Source organism: Stigmatopora argus, chromosome 1 (assembly GCF_051989625.1).
Source record: "Stigmatopora argus isolate UIUO_Sarg chromosome 1, RoL_Sarg_1.0, whole genome shotgun sequence".
NCBI classification, from domain to species: domain Eukaryota; kingdom Metazoa; phylum Chordata; class Actinopteri; order Syngnathiformes; family Syngnathidae; genus Stigmatopora; species Stigmatopora argus.
Window position 1 is genome coordinate 3396760 of NC_135387.1, and position 18737 is coordinate 3415496.

The 18737-nt window shown below is 41.0% G+C and overlaps 1 protein-coding gene across 4 annotated transcripts in view; it reads left to right on the forward strand.

Annotated features, from left to right (window-relative positions):
* LOC144075441 (signal peptide, CUB and EGF-like domain-containing protein 3) overlaps positions 1 to 18737 on the forward strand; it is a 171405-nt gene that overhangs the window by 143053 nt on the left and 9615 nt on the right. For all 4 annotated transcript variants that reach the window (XM_077602661.1, XM_077602483.1, XM_077602751.1 and 1 more), the window contains 9 exons: positions 2620 to 2742; positions 2831 to 2947; positions 4986 to 5081; positions 5149 to 5265; positions 10724 to 10885; positions 10977 to 11180; positions 14827 to 14988; positions 15054 to 15221; positions 15308 to 15469. In XM_077602661.1, coding sequence (XP_077458787.1) covers positions 2620 to 2742; positions 2831 to 2947; positions 4986 to 5081; positions 5149 to 5265; positions 10724 to 10885; positions 10977 to 11180; positions 14827 to 14988; positions 15054 to 15221; positions 15308 to 15469 — 1311 coding nt within the window. The remainder of the gene's footprint in view (positions 1 to 2619; positions 2743 to 2830; positions 2948 to 4985; positions 5082 to 5148; positions 5266 to 10723; positions 10886 to 10976; positions 11181 to 14826; positions 14989 to 15053; positions 15222 to 15307; positions 15470 to 18737) is intronic.

The following is an 18737-nucleotide window of genomic DNA, read 5'->3' on the forward strand; positions in this document are numbered from 1 at the left end:
TTTGAGACACCTGTTTTAAGGGCATCAACTTTTTGGTGAGGTAAAGCCTGTGAGCACAACAATGTCATATTAGGAGATTTAAATAATTTGGGGAGAATTTTATTTTATAAAATTAATAAATTTAAAAGCATTGCATGACTTATTTATTACATCACTAGAACCGTCGGTGTGCAAAATTAGATTTTGGACTAATTTTTGGGGTTGATTTGATTTCTGTTGATAAAACTTTGATGAGAGCGACTTTTATTGCTAATATAGGCAACAGTTTTACCTTAGAAGATTTTAAAATAGTGGTGTGCTTTGAGATTTTGTCAATGCAAAAAGTATGCCACACTGCTGATTTTCATCGTTGCTGTCGGAACTATTAGATAACCCTTCACATTTATGGAGCTCCCTACTGTATTTCCTTACTGGCCACTAAGAACTAAGCTCACATTGCCTTCGCTGTGCTTCGTTAACCCCAAAATATAGCCGAGAGCCATGGAGTGGTGTTTGACAAGAGGCTCGCACACAACAAATGCTGCCAGATCAGCGCCCACTGTCAATTATTGTTCCGTGACCTGTCAGCATTCTTCCTAAGTGCGAGTTCTCAGAGCCTTTGCTTAGCAAAACATTCCGCTCGCTTATCTGCTAAGAAAATACACTCAGTGCTTTTGTGACTTCAGACATCCATAAGTGTATATCAAAAATATTCCTGATTTCATACGCGCCACATTGGCCTTGACACAAATGCATGCAAGCAAACGTGTGTCTGTGTGCATTTATTACGATTTATTTGAAAACTGTACAAAAAAGAATTCCCCTCTTTGATGAGTTCAACAATGAGAGCGACAGATTATAACATGTGTCAAACCGATTCCGCTGAGGGCCGCAGTGGGTCCTGGTCTTTGTTCCAACCAATCCAGTGCCGACATTTTAACCAATCAGGTGTCTTCTAAAATAAGTAGCACCTGACTTTAATTAACTGATTACACTTGCAAAAGGTATCCTCTTGTTGAGTTAGAATGAAAACCTGCACCCACTGCGGCCCTTTGAGGACCGGTTTGACACCCATGGATCATTATAATGACCCCTAAATGTGACAAAAAAATATCAATTCTCTGAAGTCACTCGCCAATGGTTATTGATTTACAATCTGAATTTTTCTTTTCTGCTCTTTTCATCCTTCTTGACTCCTCTGTCTGCATGCAAAGGAAAAAGGCCTTAAAGCAGGGGTCCCCAAACTTTTTCCTGTGAGGGCCACATAACTTTTCCCTTCTCTGATGCGGGGCCGGTGTCAGTTTGTAACAGAAAAAGTGTGACGATCGTAGGGGAGCTTAAAAAATTTATTGTTTTCCAGAAAGCCACACAACCAAATAACCCTTTCCAGGTTCTTTACAGAAAAAAAGTCAGGAAACAAATAATAACACTATTAATGAAATAAATAATAACTAAATAACCCTCTGAGTTCTTCACAGAAAAAACAGGAAATAAATAAAACTATTTATGAAATAAATAATAACTAAATAACTCTCTCTGGGTTCTTCATAGAAGATATTTATTCCTAATATATAAATCCAATTCAGAGTTGCTCCCCTCCACAGCTCTGGGTCAAAAAGAACAATTCTCAAACAGGTTGCATAGTTTTTATATGCTTGAATAGTCCGCGATGGTCCCAGGGCTCCACCCTCACCTCTGATCGTCCAGATGTCTCGGTAATACTCTGCTCGCGCATGCATCACGCATGCACCGGTGGACGTGCCCGCGTGCATCAAAGGGAAACACTCTCCCCGCGCGTGTCACCAAAGAAGCAATGCAAAGCCCCGCTTCACTGGGATGATTTGTGGGCTCAGCAGGGGTGCAATGAACCAAACACAAGATTAAAACGTCCCAGTCTTCAAGGCCAAATAGGAAAAAAATCCGATAGCGTCTCTGGTATTGTTCCGAGGGCCGGGCCAAATGTGCTGATGGGCCGTATCCGGCCCGCGGGCCGTAGTTTGGTGACCCCTGCCTTAAAGGATTTTCCGAAGGTCAATGGAGATTCATTTGAATTGTATATCAAGTATGGAAGAAAATAAAACAAGTCAAAACAATTTCTGGCAGATGAGCACCGCTTCCATCAGATATTAATTTGAGTTCTTCATCCTCGAGGGCTTTGATGCCGAGTTAAGCAGCGCTTCTCTTTCAGTGTTTCCGACCTGCTCTTGGTAACACATTGGCAGGCTGCACTTCATGAAGTCATCTTCCTCTTAGGGGAATAAGGTGGCAACAAGACATAGAAGAAGAAGAGTTGTAAAAGAGCATAATCGTAATCACTAAAACGTTTCCACATCTCTCCCCATTTTTGGCCATGTGTACTGTAGTCGTACAGGTGAGGAAGAAGAATTTAGGCAAACATATTTACATATTTGTGGTTTGGAAACCCATACCTCTGGTTAAAAGTTTCCAACATGTCAATAAAACTGGTTTGCAACTTGAGAATGATTACGATGACTTGAATATTCAACATGATCAACTGCTGTATATAATTGCCCTCGATGACAATTATTTCATATTCATGTTTTCTGTTTATGTTGTGGATGAGATGCAAAGGTTGGTAACTACTAATGTACGTGCACTCAATGTATCTTATATTGTCAGATATTGATGAATGCAGCATAAATCGAGGAGGGTGTAAATATGGCTGCATTAACACTCTGGGAAGTTATGAGTGTACCTGCCCGACTGGATTCAAACTGCACTGGAACAGAAAGGATTGTATTGGTATGTAGCAGCACTGCCCTCTAGCGGTAAAGAGACATACAGCTTTGGTTGATTTTACAGTTTTGACTTCTATCTATCTATCTATTAGAGTTGGTGAAATGTCCTCCAGGCCTTGTCGCCCCCAAGGCGACTTTAACCTGTAGCAAAACGGGCAAGAAAGAGAGCTGCTCACTGACTTGTGCCTCCAAAGCACACTATCTGGCAGGTAAGTTCCATGCAAACCACTTTAAAGTTATGCACACTTTAAACATTAAATCTGCGCTTAACCCTTACATGGAAAACTTCAGATTTTTTTTATGAGTCTTACTTACGGGACATTCATTTCACGCAATGGCTGAAAATTGACGGTGCTTGATGCCCCTCCCAGGATTAGAAATTTAGCGCCATCAATGGCACTGAAAGATGGGCATTGCCAGCCACACCACATCCAACCTTCTTGTTTAAATTAATTGGAGAAGTATCGTTATCATTGGCTTGCAATGACATGTCATACAAAGGAAAAAAACAACTTTAGACACTGTTACTTGGAGCTGTAACCAGTGTGTACTTTACTACAGTTTGGATTCATTTTTAATTGTATTAATGTATTTGTTATTAAAATCATATAAATGTAATAAAAATATTTGAAAAAATACACCAATGCTAATTAAAATATAATAATTTACCGTATTTTCTCACATATAAGCCGTACTTATAAAGAAAATTATGACTGAATCAAGGGTACGGCTTATATGCGCACAAGACTTAAAGCGTTGCTATACTCTTTTTCATCCGGAGAAGTCGGCAAATTAACATTTACTATTTGTTGGTTATTTTCTGTTTTACAGTAAGAAAACAACCATTACTGGATGAATTACTAATTTCCCTATGATATTGACCCTAAAAATGTGCCTTTGATTCATACAGTATCTCAGAGATACTACGTGTGATGATTTTTCTTAAGATTTTCCCTTCAAAGTAAAACATTTGTATTTCCTATTAATACCATGAATATGGAGGTGAAATTTGTAAATCGCGCCGCCTCCTGGTGTAGAGGTTCACTCGCCTGACTAAGGTGCAGGCAGGCATGAGTTCAATTCCTGCTGGTGGTGGTGTGATTGGGAGTGCGAATGGTTGTTTGTCTCTCTGTGTGCCCCACGACTGACTTGAGACCAGTCTAGGGTGTAGTCTTTCACCCGAAGACACCTGGGTTGGGCTCCAGCAACCCCCGCAACCATTTTGAGGATGGGCGGTATGGAAGATGAATGAATGAATGAATTTGTATATCAGGGGGCGGCTTATACGCGAGAAATGGTTAAATTCAACGATTTTAAGGCCATTTTAAGGGTGATGAAATGAGAGTGAGTCTTGATGGGCCCGTGCCTGGATCGGTAATCCGCAGAAAGCTCCAGTCCGACTCAGACACCAGCAAGTTGGAGGTGGGCTACTGGTATGGGCTGGTATCATCAAAGATTACCTTGTGGAGCATTTTTGAGCTGAGGATAGAGTTACGTTGAACTCCTAGTCCTACTGCCCATTTCTGAAAGACACCTTCTTCAAGCAGTGGTACAGGAAGAAGTCTGCATTCCTTCCAGAAAAAAAAACACGATTTTCATGCAAGACAATGCTTCATCACACGTATCCAAGTACTTCACAGCGCGGCTGACATGAAAGGGCCTAAAAGAAGAAAAACGAATGACATGGCCTCCTTCTCCATAGGCTTCTGAGTGTCCTTGCAAAGAAAAGTGGCTATATTGGTCACTGATTTGTTTTTGAATGTGAGAAATGTGTATTTGTGAATGTTGAGCTGTCTTATTGGTTTCCCTGGTAATTACAATTGGTATATATTTCTTTTTTGTTAAGTTCCCTAATACTTATGCACAGTAATAGTCACCCGCAGACACAGATATCCTGCTAAAATATTTAAAACTAAAAAATCCCCACACCAACTCCCAAAATATTTAGCTTTGATATGAATTACTCTTTTGGTTTCATTAAGAACATGGTTGTGGTTCAATAATAAAATTAATCTTCAAGAATACAATTTGCCTAATAATTCTGCACTTCTTGTATTGGCCTTGGATCAGTAAAAGTTGCACCCAGATGAAAAAGTTGATTATAAACTAACAGTTCTTGAATGCAAATGCTTCACACAGCTAATTTAAATATACCTAAGCTGTGTTTCAAAAGTCTAATATTTTTGGTTGTGTTTTCATAATTACGATCATATCTTGTTTTGATTTTGTTTGTGTGTGTTCTTAAAGAGTCTGACAATAGTTACTCGGTGAGCTGTGGCATCCCTATCGTTCGAGGGAAGTCCCCCATCAGGCTCAACTCCAGCAGCAGCCAAAGCTGCATAGGTGCGCCCTCACAGTCATTATTTGCAATTCCGTGCCTCCAATTTACGTTTGCTGTCTTTATCTGTAGAGACTTTGGCGCCTCCAGTGAAGCAGACAGCGTCTTTCAAGATTAAAAATGCTAAATGCCACCTGCACCCTAAATTGACTGGTAGGACAGAAGACCGCGGACGTACTTTAGGACCAGGTCTGTCTTTATCTTGGTTCTGCGTTGCATTCATTTTTTTTTTAAATAATATTAAACAGCGGTGTGTCTTGCCACATATCTGGCGAAATGATTCTTATCACGATTCACAGGTCACGATTCGATTCTTTAAGATGATTAATGCTATTTGTGTATATTACTTAGAAAAAAACAAGTCAAAATTTACATATTATTATTACTTTCTGTAATGTTATTCAGCACTAAAGTAAAAAATGTTTTGTTTTATGTTTGAACAACATACAGCCTTCACTATAAGGTTTTCATTTTATAGTGCAAGACCTGTTTTAGGGCAACAAGCCATCTTTATTCCAAACCTGCAAAAATGAACATTCATTGAAAAATGTCAGGTCAAAACCTCAAGGCCAAAAGACGAAAAATACTTAATCAATATAACTTAAAAGAATACTGAGGTTCAACACTTTTTTGTGTGGGCATTATTGTCCACTTACTGTGATCCTGCTTCACTTTGCTTCTCACTTCTCAAAATTATAATCATGAGAGAGAGAGAGTTTGTCATTGCGTTGACAATGTCAGAGCATTAATATCTAAATATCAAAATTATCAATAAGTTGCGTATTATTGGCGTGTGTGTACATGTTTTTCAATGCGTCCTGTTCTCGTGTGTGTATAGACAGACAAACTTGCCTCGCCCGTGCCCATCCCACATTTTATACTATTATTGTCCCAAATTAAACACTTTAGCATGTCACATACACACACACACACACAGTTTACAAGAAATTACAATTAATATACTAATAGTCTCGATGTGTCTGTTTGGCGAGCTGTTTGGCGAGCTGTCTGGCGTCTTCGCAGGCTAAAAGTATACTAAGACTTTTATTTGTTTAATAAAATAATAAATTAAACACTTTAGCATGTCACATACACACACACAGTTTACAAAAAAATACAATTAATATACTAATAGTCTCGATGTGTCTGTTCGGCGAGCTGTCTGGTTTACAAGAAATTACAATTAATATACTAATAGTCTCGTGTGCACCTCACAGTCAACATGAATCGGACGTCTACCGCCGTCAATGGCAGCCGATGAGGTAAATGAGTGCTGAGTACTCTGCATCTCACAGTCAACATGAATCGGACGTCTACCTCCGTCAATGGCAGCCGGTGGGTTAAATGAGTGCTGAGTACCGTATTTTCACGACTATAAGGCAGGCGCACATAAAAGTCTAAAATTTTCTCCAAAATAGACAGGGCGTCTTATAATGCAGAGTGCCCTGTGTGAGCTCCGAGCTCCGGAGCCTGACTGAGCACTTCTTGCCGACACACTTCTTATATAGAGAGAAGGCGGACGTGGGTGGAGTCAGACGCTAAAGGCGGACATTGGTGGGGAAAGGCTTGCGGAGGGTGGGTGTGGGAGAAGACGCTAAAGCCACACCCCTACAAAGTTCCTATATATACTAGTGTGGGCATGTGCTCAATTGCAAAATGAAGAATGAATAATACTACAAAGAGGCACGCTTATGAAGCTCAGTTCAAGCTTCAAACCATCGATTATGCAGTGGAGCATGGGAACAAAGCAGCGGCGAGGGAATTCAACATAAACAAATCTATGGTTCGCAAATGGAGAAAGCAGGGGAAGGAGCTTCGCCAAGTCAATAAGAGGAAGCTGAGTTTCCATGGGAACAAGGCAAGGTGGCCCGGCTTGGAAGACCAACTGGAGCGACTGAGGGCAAAAGTGCTCGCGTAAGAATTTAAAATTGAACATTTCCAAGGAGGACCGTCCTGGTGCTTTCGTTTCATGAAACAGCACCATCTGGCGATTAGAGTGAGGACAACCGTGGCGCAGCAACCTCCGGCGGACTACATTGAAAAGCTAGCCGTTTTCCGCACCTACTGCACCAAGAGGATTGCCGACAAACTTATACAGCCAAACCACATAACGAACATGGACAAGGTACCGCTGATTTTCGACATCCCGATTAACCACACTGTCGAGAAGAAGGGGACCAGTACGATGGCGATACGAACAACGGGGCACGAGAAGTAGGCTTTTACTGTCATTCTCGCTTGCCATGCTAATGGGCAGAAGCTACCACCAATGGTGATTTTTAAGCGAAAGACGCTGCCGAAAGAAAAGTTTCCAGCCGGTGTCATCATGAAGGCGAATCCAAAGGGCTGGATGGATGAGGAGAAAGTGAGAGAATGGCTACGTGAGGTGTATGTCAAGCGACCGTATGGCTTTTTTCACGGCTCGCCGTCACTTTTGATTTGGGACTCCATGCGTGCTCATCTCACATCAATGGTGAAAAACCAAGTCATGAAAATGAGCTCGGAGCTTGCCGTCATTCCCGTAGGCTTGACCAAAGAACTACAACCGGTGGACATCGGCATCAACCGGGCTTTCAAAGCAAAGTTGCGAGCGGCATGGGAGCAGTGGATGATAGCTGGCGAACACAGCTTCACGAAGAGTGGAAGGCAGCGCCGGGCTTCTTACGCTACAATTTGCGAATGGACTGGGCGAACGTGTCTGCTTGAACGGTTGTTCGAGCTTTTGCCAAAACCGGCATCATTTCTAAGGAGCCACATGGCAATGACGGTGACTCTGAGAACGAAGAGAGGGGACCCGGCGTTTTGGAAGACTCATTTGGACAATTGTTTAATTCGGACACAGAAAATGAGAACTTTGATGGATTTGTGGGTGATGATGACGTGAGTACTTTGTAAAATGGCTAAATAAAGTACAACCAAACTCAGTTTTGCTTCCATTGCCTTTTTAAAAACGTGTTTTTAGCGTGTGGGTGTAGCGTGCATGTTTAAGCTGGTATGTTTTATCATGCCTGGCTGCGTCTATAAAAACGGTGCGTCCTTTGTGTGTTTAAAATGCTGAAATAGCACTCGTTACTGACACTGCGGGTAAAAATACGATGCGCTGTATAGTCGTGAAAATACGGTACTCTGCACCTCACAGTCAACATGAATCGGACGTCTACCGCCATCAATGGCGGCCGATGGGTTAAATGAGTGCTGAGTACTCTGCACCTCACAGTCAACATGAATCGGACCTCTACCGCTGTCAATGGCAGCCGATGGGTTTAATGAGTGCTGAGCACTCTGCACCTCACAGTCAACATGAATCGGGCGTTTGATATTAGATATTTAGATATTAATGCTCTGACATTGTCAATGCAATGACAAACTCTCATGATTACAATTTTGAGAGCGAGAGATTACCTGGTTGAATGTCCGGCGACGAGTTGTCCGTCGACGAAATGTCCGGCGACGAATTGTCCGTCGATGAAATGTCCGGCGACGAATTGTCCGTCGACAAAATGTCCGGCGACGAATTGTCTGACGACTAAATGTCCGGTGACGAATCCGTTGACGAAATGTCCGGTGACGAACCCGTCGACGAATTGTCCGTCGATGAAATGTCCGTCGACGAGATGTCTGTTCAACGAACTGTCCGTCAACGAAACGTCCGGTCATGGCCCCGTGACCAGGCAGCGACAAGTTTTCGACCATTCTCATTCTTTGAAAAAACAAGAACAAAGCCTATGTTTTGACTGATTTGTGTATATAACAGACAATGGTGGTTTTTCTTAGGTCGTTTGTTACCTGACATATTTCTATCTCACACTTAATCAGGCGGGTACAGTAATCCCTCGAATATCGCGGATAATGTAGACTAGACATCGCCATCTCTCATCTCATCTCACATTTTCTGAACCGCTTTATCCTCATAGGGTCGTGGGGGGTGCTGGAGCTTTTCCCAGCTGACTCTGGGCCAGAGGCGGGGGACACCCTGAATCGGTGGCCAGCCAATCGCAGGGCACAAGGAGATGGACAACCATGCACACTCACACCCATACCTACGGGCAATTTAGAGTGTCCAATCAGCTTACCATGCATGTTATTGGAACTTGGGAGGAAACCGCAGTACCCGGAGGAAACCCACGCAGGCCCGGGAGAACATGAAAACTCCACACAGGTGGACATGACCTGGATTTGAACCCTGGACCCCAGAGCTGTGTGGCCGACGCGCTAACCACTCGCTCTATTGGGCATTTCTATGGGAAACGTTTATTTGAGATACAAGTAAATCGACATACGAGCTCAGTTCCGGAACGCGTTAAGCTCGTATCTCAAGGTACCACTGTAATTATTAAGGCTGATCGAAGGTCTTGTGATCAATAATTAGAATATCAGCCTTGATACCTACGTAATGTGTATCTCATTGCTATTATTTCATCCAGAGACTTGGTGATTTGGGATGGTATGAAAACTAGTCCGCTACGGACATACTTCCTGGTTGTACTGCTCACGTCACTTCCTTTTTTAATTCGCCCACGTGCAGGCAACACCCTTTCGGAACATGCAATGGAATGTGCAATACAGCAGACAATCCTTTCGATTCATACATTATCTCAGAAATACCACGTGCTATGATTTTTCTCAAGATTTTCCCTTCAAAGTAACACATTTGTACTCCCTATTAAAACCATGTACATGGAGATGAAAATTGTGAATCAGGGGCGTCTTATACGTGAGGAAATGTAAAATTCAAAGATTTTAAGGCAATTTTAAGGGTGCGGCTCATACGCGGGGCGGTTTATATGCGAGAAAATACAGCGTTATCTTTTGATGGCCAAAATAAACTGGTCAGGCCCACATGAGATCTAGTTAGCATGAATGTGACCCGCGAACCAAACTTAGTTTGATAACTTTGTGCTAAATGAAAATATTTGCATTTTGACATCTACACATTAACCACGAGAAAAATCGTAAAATTCAACGATATTAAGGCAATTGTAAGGGTATGGCTTATACGCGGAGGAAGTCAATATGAAAATACGGTATTTGTTACTTAGAACAATTAAAACATGTATTTGCATTGTAATATCCTATTTTAGGTGTTTTTTCAGAGGGTGGGAACAAATTTATTTGTGTTTACTTATTTTAAATGGGAAAAAAAAAATTGAGATACGAGTAAATTGACATACTTGCTCGGTCCCGGAACGCATTTAGCTCGTATCTCAAGGCATTACTGTATTGAATTAATGTATTTATACAATTTGATATGGGACTTGAGCTGGGAAACAGCCCCCTTGTACGTACAAGCATGATTACTACATGTCAGAACACTCCTTTGTGCAGTTATTTTGGCAGATTGCAAGGATAGAGGCTGCTAAGTAGTGAACGGGAGTGGGAGTGTAGCCACCTATTGTTTATTTCCACCAACACATGTAAAGATCGTTTCACCAACACATGTAAAGATCGTTTCAGACAGATTGTGAATGAATGTGATAATTGTGCAAACGTAATATCGTGATATTTACTATAAAAGTGGTTACCGCAGTAGGTAGGTTGCTGATGATTTTCCTTATTTTCAGTGTTGGAAATGGTCTGTAAGAGCCAGATTTAGAGTGTGGTCAATGTAAAAATATATTTTAATCTGCTGATTCCATTTTTTCCACAGGTGGTGGTCAGCCCTGCAGTAACTGCTTGGTGACATTTGTCAATCTCAAATGTGACTCGTCAAAGAAAGCAAAGGGGCGGCGTGCTCGAAACCCGACTAACAAAGAAGTAACCCGCATCACATTGGAGCTGGAAGCAGAAGTTAAAGCTGGAGATACGACAGGTCGGTTTTTGAATGGAATAGCAAATAAAATAAATGTATATGTCGCTTCATAGATGTCACCACTTGAATTTATTTACATACACTTTCCTAGGAAGTTGTAACCTCAGCTGCCTTAGACAACGTATGGAGAAACAAGTTAAGACCTACATCAAGGCTTTGAAGAAATCTATAAACCAAGAGCGCTTCCTGATCCGAGTCGCTGGTTTGGAATACGAGGTAGCCCAAAAACTTCCACAGGCTGCTCCCATTCAAGAAAACTGCAGTCCAGGCTCTGAAAAGGACAGTGGGCGATGCGGTAAATCTGCTGCTTATTTTACATGACTTATTACCGTGGCATCCAGTGACTCCTCAGTTTTCGCTATTAATGTGGCGCCCCCCGCAAACGCCAAATTTCTGCAAAGTAAGATTGACACCCCACAAAAAAGAAGAATAAAAGATTGACTTCCAACTGACCTCTAGTGTAGTGTAGGGTGGATACTGTGTGTGTAATATCAATAAATACAGTGGTGGTCAAAAGTTCACACTTGTAAAGAACATAATGGCCTGGGTGTCTTGAGTTTTCAGTTAATTCTACGAATCTGCTTCTTCTCTGATAGATTGATTGGAACAGATTCTGCTTTGCCAAAAAAAATCATGAAATTTGATTATTTTATGACTTTTTTACATTTTCTATAAATGCTTATCCTGCAATCGGCTGCCCACCGCCTCTGGCCTGAAGTAGGCTGGGATAGGCTCCAGCAGCCCCGTGACCCTGATGAGGATAAAAATGAGATGAGATAAATACTTATCATAATTAAACACTTTTAAATAACGCATAAGATGTAAATAAAATGCACATTTACTCCAACAGAGGAAACTAGCAGAGGCTTCTGCATGAGGTTAAGACAAAGGTTTTCGTGGGCGCGGAAGATTCTGATGGGGAGTTGTTGTCATTCTTTCCTTTGAGCCAAGATGCTCTTCTATAATTCCATGTCCATCTCAGTACAGTTATAGAACAGAGGGAAAATTGTTACAAATCTCAAATGGTTCATGCCAAACTCATGATATCAAACAAAATATCCATTAGAGATGCCTTCGACAGACAGACGATAGAAAACAAAGAAAAAAACTGACAAACGTCGCAAGATTTCTTTTTAACAGATGATGTACTTTTTTGTTTATCCTATATTACTTTTTTAGGTGTGGAAAATTTGAAATATGATCAAAGTTGGGCTGTTTGTGCTAGATGCTTACCATGGGGTCAATGGGATTTGACTAACAGTCCAAAAATCCATGTTACCAAATGAGATTTTTCCTTCTGCTTATGTTTCATTTAATGTAAAAACCTATCATTATTTAACTATTTAATTTGTTAATAGACACATGTTGGCTAACTTTTTTTTTTATTTTTTTTATTCATCCCGTATTCGGGAAATTTCGTTGTCACAGTAGCAAGAGGGTGAGGATGCAGAAATAGGAAAGGCATTTTAGACATAAATAGATAGGTAATAAGTAAGTTAATAAATAAATACATGAATAAATATATAAATAAATAAGTGTGTTGCTGAAATATATGTATATATACATATACACACATACGTGTACATACACACACATATATATATATATATATATATACACATATACATACATACACACACACACACATACACACATACACACATACACACACACACATACACACATACACACATATTATATATATATATATATATATATATATATATATATATATATATATATATATATATATATATATATATATATATATATATATATATATATATATAATATATAAGCACATATATACATACATACACATAGATGTACATGCATGCATACGGTAGGTCTTAACACTCAGCCATTTTTTTGTTAAAGAGCCTGACAGCTGATGGGAGGAAGGATCTGCAGAAGGGCTCCTTCCTGCAATGAGGGTGCCGCAGTCTATTGCTAAAAGAGCTTCGGAGGGACTCCACAGACTCATGCAGGGGGTGGGAGGTGCTGTTCATGATGGACATCATCCTGGTCAGCATCCTCCGCTCTACCACTTCCTCCACAGAGTCCAAAGGACAGCCCAGAACAGAGCTGGCCCTCCTGACCAGCTTATTCAGCCTGTTGCTGTCCCTCTCCGTGCTCCCGCATCCCCAATAGAGCACCGCATAAAACACTGTAGATGCCACCACAGTGTCGTAAAAAGTCCTCAGCAGTGTCCTGCACACTCCAAAGGACCATAGACTCCTCAGTAGGGAGAGGTGGCTCTGGCCCCTTTTATACAGGGCATCTATGTTTGTGGACCAGTCTAGTGTGTTGTTGAGGTGAACACCCAGGTACTTAAAATTATCCACGATTTCAATGTCTGTACCCTGGATGTTCACCTGAGTGGTCTGTTGAGGATTCCTCTGAAAATCCATGACCATTTCCTTTGTCTTACTGGTGTTGATGTAGAGGTGGTTTTGCCTACACCAGTCAACAAAGACTGTGATGACTCCCCTGTACTCCAGGTTGTTCCCGCCCGTCACTCGTCCAACAATAGCGGTGTCGTCAGAGAACTTCTGGAGGTGGCAGGTGTCTGTATTATGTTTGAAGTCTGATGTGTAGAGTGAGAAGAGGAGTGGGGAGAGCACTGTGCCTTGTGGGGCCCCCATGCTGCAAGCTACCACATCAGATGTACAGTCCTAGAGTGTCACATATTGTGGTCTGTCAGTGAGGAAGTCGATGCACTTCAGCACTTCATCAATTTATTTCATCTATCAAACTCAACCATCACCACCCGATAGTGCAGTGGTTCTTTCGCCTGACGGATCAATCACTCAGTGGCGGTGTGATTGTGAATTTTAGTCTCTCTCTCTCTGTGCCTTACGAATGACTGGCGACCAGTCTAAGGTGTAAACGAAGGATACCCTGAATTGATGGTCAGCCAATCACAGGGCACATAGAGACTAACAACTTCGCATGCACACACTCATACCTATGGTCAATTTAGACTAGGCTACAGCGAAATAATTACATGTTTTTACATGAAATAAGATGGTATTTTAATCAATTAATGGCACATTTATTTATTTAATTAAGTAATGACAGGTATTTATTTAAAAAATTATCTTTATACAAATTTCATTCTGTCTTGTTTGGGCTTCCATAGTAGTTAGGCTTTTTTATTTGTGTTAACCTACTTTGCAGAAAACGATCATTTATGTGTGCAACAATTTCACCTCAATGCAATTTAAAAACCTTATTTTTGAAGCGTATATATGCATTTAATGTTTTACTGCCACTGACGGCGCTAGTCGTCCAATTAATTTTGTTCATTCACCCCTCCTAGTCAAAATTCTCTGAATACTATGTAATTTATAGTATACATCACTTGATCTTAACCTGTTGATGCTACCGAACACCACCAGTTTCATATGCACTTTCACCGAACCCCATTAGTTTCATATGCGCATTCACCGAACCCTACTTTAGTGTAAAATATATATATATTTTTTTAAATTCAAGGTATATAAAAATTCCTTGAAGCACTGGTTGGCTAAGCAATGTCACGTGATCATCTGCAGCCTGTGATCATCAAACGGGGCATGTTATCGTGAATAGACATGATCAGGCTCCACCGAACCCCTGACACCGACTCACCAAACACCTAGGGTCGACTGAACCCAGGTTAAGAACCACTGGTATACATACTGTAAATGTGAATTGCATCCAGCCCTCTCAGTTAAAATAACTTGAACGTGTCGACCCCTCAGTGAAAGTCAATGAGTTAATGGTGACCCAGTGGTGGAACTCAGAGTATTCTTTAATGTAATTTTTTTTGGAACCACTGTTATAGTAGATGATATCAAATGAATGATATCATGCTATAAGGATGGTATCAAGTATTTGGCTTGTGTTGAAATGTATGCTAGCTTCTAACTATAGCCGTTGTGCATTTTGTTTTTCAGTCAGGTGCTTGCCGGGCTCGTACTACCATGGTGAGCAAGAGCGCTGCGTCCAGTGTCCGCCTGGAACCTTCCAGGAAAGGGAGGGTCAGCTAGCGTGCGACCTGTGTCCGGGCACTGATGGACATGGGCCTGTTGGAGCCCGAAACATTTCGTCATGTGCTGGTTGGTAGCTGAGGACATACTTTTGTGATAGTCAAATGATCTAACCTGGCTGCTTCTCTCTGCAGGCCAATGTCCCACTGGTTTCTTCTCAGGTGACGGTTTCAAACCTTGCCAGCCGTGTCCACAGGGCACATACCAGCCAGATTTGGGTCGAACCTTGTGTTTCCCTTGTGGGGGAGGACTGAGCACCAAGCGCGAGGGTGCCAGCTCATTCCATGATTGTGAGGTTAAAGGTGAGAAGAGCATGATAAAAGCTAAACCTAGAAAAATATTAATTGAGGCAACACTCATTTCTTGCCTTTTTGCATTGGTGCTGCAGTGCAGTGTTCTCCAGGTCATTACTACAACACCACAGTGCACAGGTGTATCCGTTGCCCAGTTGGAACCTATCAGACAGAGTTTAGGCAGAACTACTGTATTTCATGCCCTGGAAATACTACCACAGATTTTGATGGCGCCACTAGTGTCTCTCAGTGCAAAAGTGAGTATGTGACGTGATGACTAGAGATGCACCCAAAATTTCTTGGCCAAAATGTGACTAAAAATGTGGTTTTGGCCAAAACAATTTTGCACCGAAATAAAACTACCGTGAGTTGCATTTGGATGAGCCAATAGCTCGGTAGAGTGTGCTTCTCTTAATATTAGAGACAACATATCTGGTGAATAAGAGTGTGTTCACTCGGCACATCTATTTGTACATACACTGTAACAGAAGATATTACATGCCCTCGCAAAAGAGTCTTGGCAATATTTAATTGCCACCAGTAGATCTTCTTTCGCCTTCCCCCCTATATAAACAGCAAAATAGAGAGAAAAGACCCCTCCTCAGTCATCATTTCCCAAGCAAATAAGTTAGTAGTTCACCATGGAGCGAAAACAAGAGTCTGTCAGTCCACATTTCAATGACATCTATTCGAAGCCTGTGTATTTCGACTTTACTTCACATGCGTCCTAAAGAGCATTACTTGCATGTGGGAATAAAAAAGGAGCCTTACAAGCGAGCGACAGCTTATGTTTCGATGAGTGGAAGAACAGAACCTATTTTTCTTTTCTTTTTAAAACCAAACCAAGTAAAATTTACCTCATTAAAGTGATTTGGTTTTCCAAAGTATATACAGTGGGTAAAGTTGAACATTCAATTTTGTAATTAATGTGTATATATATATATATATATATATATATATATATATATATATATATATATATATATATATATAAGCATAAAATATGAAAAGCTGATTACTAATGAGATTAATTATGTTTTGAATATCAAAAACGTTTTGTATAGTAACTGATTTTTGGTTTTGGTGAAGAATTTTTACAGTAATCCTCGAATATCGCGGTTAACGTAGACCAGACATGGCCACGATAATCGAGTGATTACTGTACAGTGGTACCTCGAGATATGAGCTTAATTCGTTCCGGGACTGAGCTCGTCTGTCGATATTCTTGTAACTCGAACGAACGTTTCCCATTGAAATGAACTAAAAACAAATTAATTTTTTCCAACCCTATGAAAAAACACGATATTGGATTGGAAAAAAATGTTTTACTTCTTCTAATCTCCATCTATTAACAAAGTAACACATAACTAGTGGTTTAATATTACTAAAATGTGTTTTATAGAACTAAAATTAGACGGATTTTGCAGAGGGTAGAGAGAGGGAGGCGGCGGGGTGGGGGTCCAGCGGGGGTGCCTTTTTGCACCGGCGAATCGTAATATAACATAAACAAATTTAAATGAACTTGGATTGCAATGCAGACACACTCAAAAATAAGTTTAATCTAACCTCACACTAAACTTAATTCTAATTTTGTTTTACATTTTTATACCCTCCTGGCCGGGCTGGCTGTTTGCCCCGCCTCCACCCTCACTTTCACTATCGATGGGCTGTTTGCTGTTGTATTCCCTTCAAAATATTCCGAAAATGATGCACACAAATGTCCTCACAATAGGATAACGCACGACCACTTGCCAACGAGAAGTAGTCTTGAATTAGCGATCGCTCCGCCAACGGGAGCTAACAGGCTAAGGGGGAAAAAATGCAACGCTCCGCCCAGTGCTCTCAGAGACGTTACAAAGAGGGAGTTGCGACCAGAGACATTACACGAGGAGTTGCGAGGTAGAGAGCCAGTGCCCCTGATGTTCTTATGAGCAGCCAACGAGAAGTAATATATACTCCTCGTATTAGCGATCGCTTCGGCATTCGCGCTGAGTGATGGAAAAAACACTGAAAAAAATGCAACGCCCAGTGCAGTATGTTATACACGAAAGAGATGCGGCAAAAAAGACAGTGCGCTACAATGATAAACAGCCTCTCATGTCTTGGCCACCTGGCTTTCTCGTATCTCGAAACTTTTCTCGTATCCAGAGATAATTATTTGCTAGAAATTTTACTCGTATCTCGAAATGCTCGTATGTCGAGGTACCACTGTATTTTGGTGCACTTCTAGAAATCACAGAAGCTTATTGCATTCACCTTAAATATGAACAAAGCTGTGGCCATTTTTAAAATTAATGTATTTTTGGGGTTGTTGTTTTTTAATTAAGTTTTTCGTTTGATTTTTTATTTCCTCTGCCTGGCTCTCCGGAAGAAAAAAAATATTCAAAGTACCAATTATCGAGATACTTGGAAGTCTCGCACGGACTGCGTTGCCCAAATCCTTGACAAGAGAACCTGTGCTCACGTAGACACTTTTCCATTCAGCGCAATCAAGTTTTATTTAGATATGGGGCTAAGACAGTGCAAGATAGCCTGGTCATTAACTCACATTAATGACGAGTACGCGTACAAGTTTCCTCTAATTTAGAATTTGCTGAACGTAGTTCGTGTGACACTTCCAAGTATCTCCATAACTGCTGCTTGCGCTTTTTTTATTATTATTTTTTTTTCCGGTGGTGGCCAGGCTCAAGGAAAAAAAAACATTCAAAAGACAAGCACGCAGCAGTTATTGAGATACTAGGAATTCTCGCGAGATTCTAGACAGGACAACCTCTGCTCGCGTACACCCTTGCTTCCATTCATTCTATTCAGCGCAATCAAGTTTTATTTAAATATGGGGCAAAGATAGTGGGAAGTAGTTCAGTCATTAAATCACATTAAAGGTTATTTTTATGCACGCAACTTATATGCCTATCTTCAGGAGAACAGGCCATTCATATCCGCTAGATGTTACAATGTTTGCTAGTTAAGCTAGTTACCTTGTGACTCAACAGACAACCAGGGGACTGTTTAAATAATAAATAAAATACTGAGCCCCTACGGCGTACAACTGAGAAACTGGACCCGGATATGCATACGCCTAAAATCTCGCGAGACTTCCAAGTATCTCGATAACTGCCGCTTTCTCGTTTCTTGAATTAATTGTTTTTTCCCTGAGCCTGGCCGCCAGCGGGAAAAAAAATAATTAAAAAAAAAAAACAAGCAGCAGTTATCGAGATACTTGGAAGTCTCGCGCGAACTACGTTCCACAAATTCTAGACTAGAGGAAAATTGTACGCGTACTCGTCATTAATGTGACTTAATGACTGGGCTATCTCGCTATCTTATCCCCATATCTAAATAAAACTTGATTGCGCTGAATGTAACCAAGTATCTACGTGAGCACGGGTCCTCCTTTCTAGAATTTGGGGAACCCAGTCCGCGCGAGACTTCTTAATAGCTGATACTTGCTCATTTTCTGCTCAAATATTTTTTTTCCTGGGCGGCTGGGCTGAGGAAAAAAAATGAAATGAAAATAAAAATAAA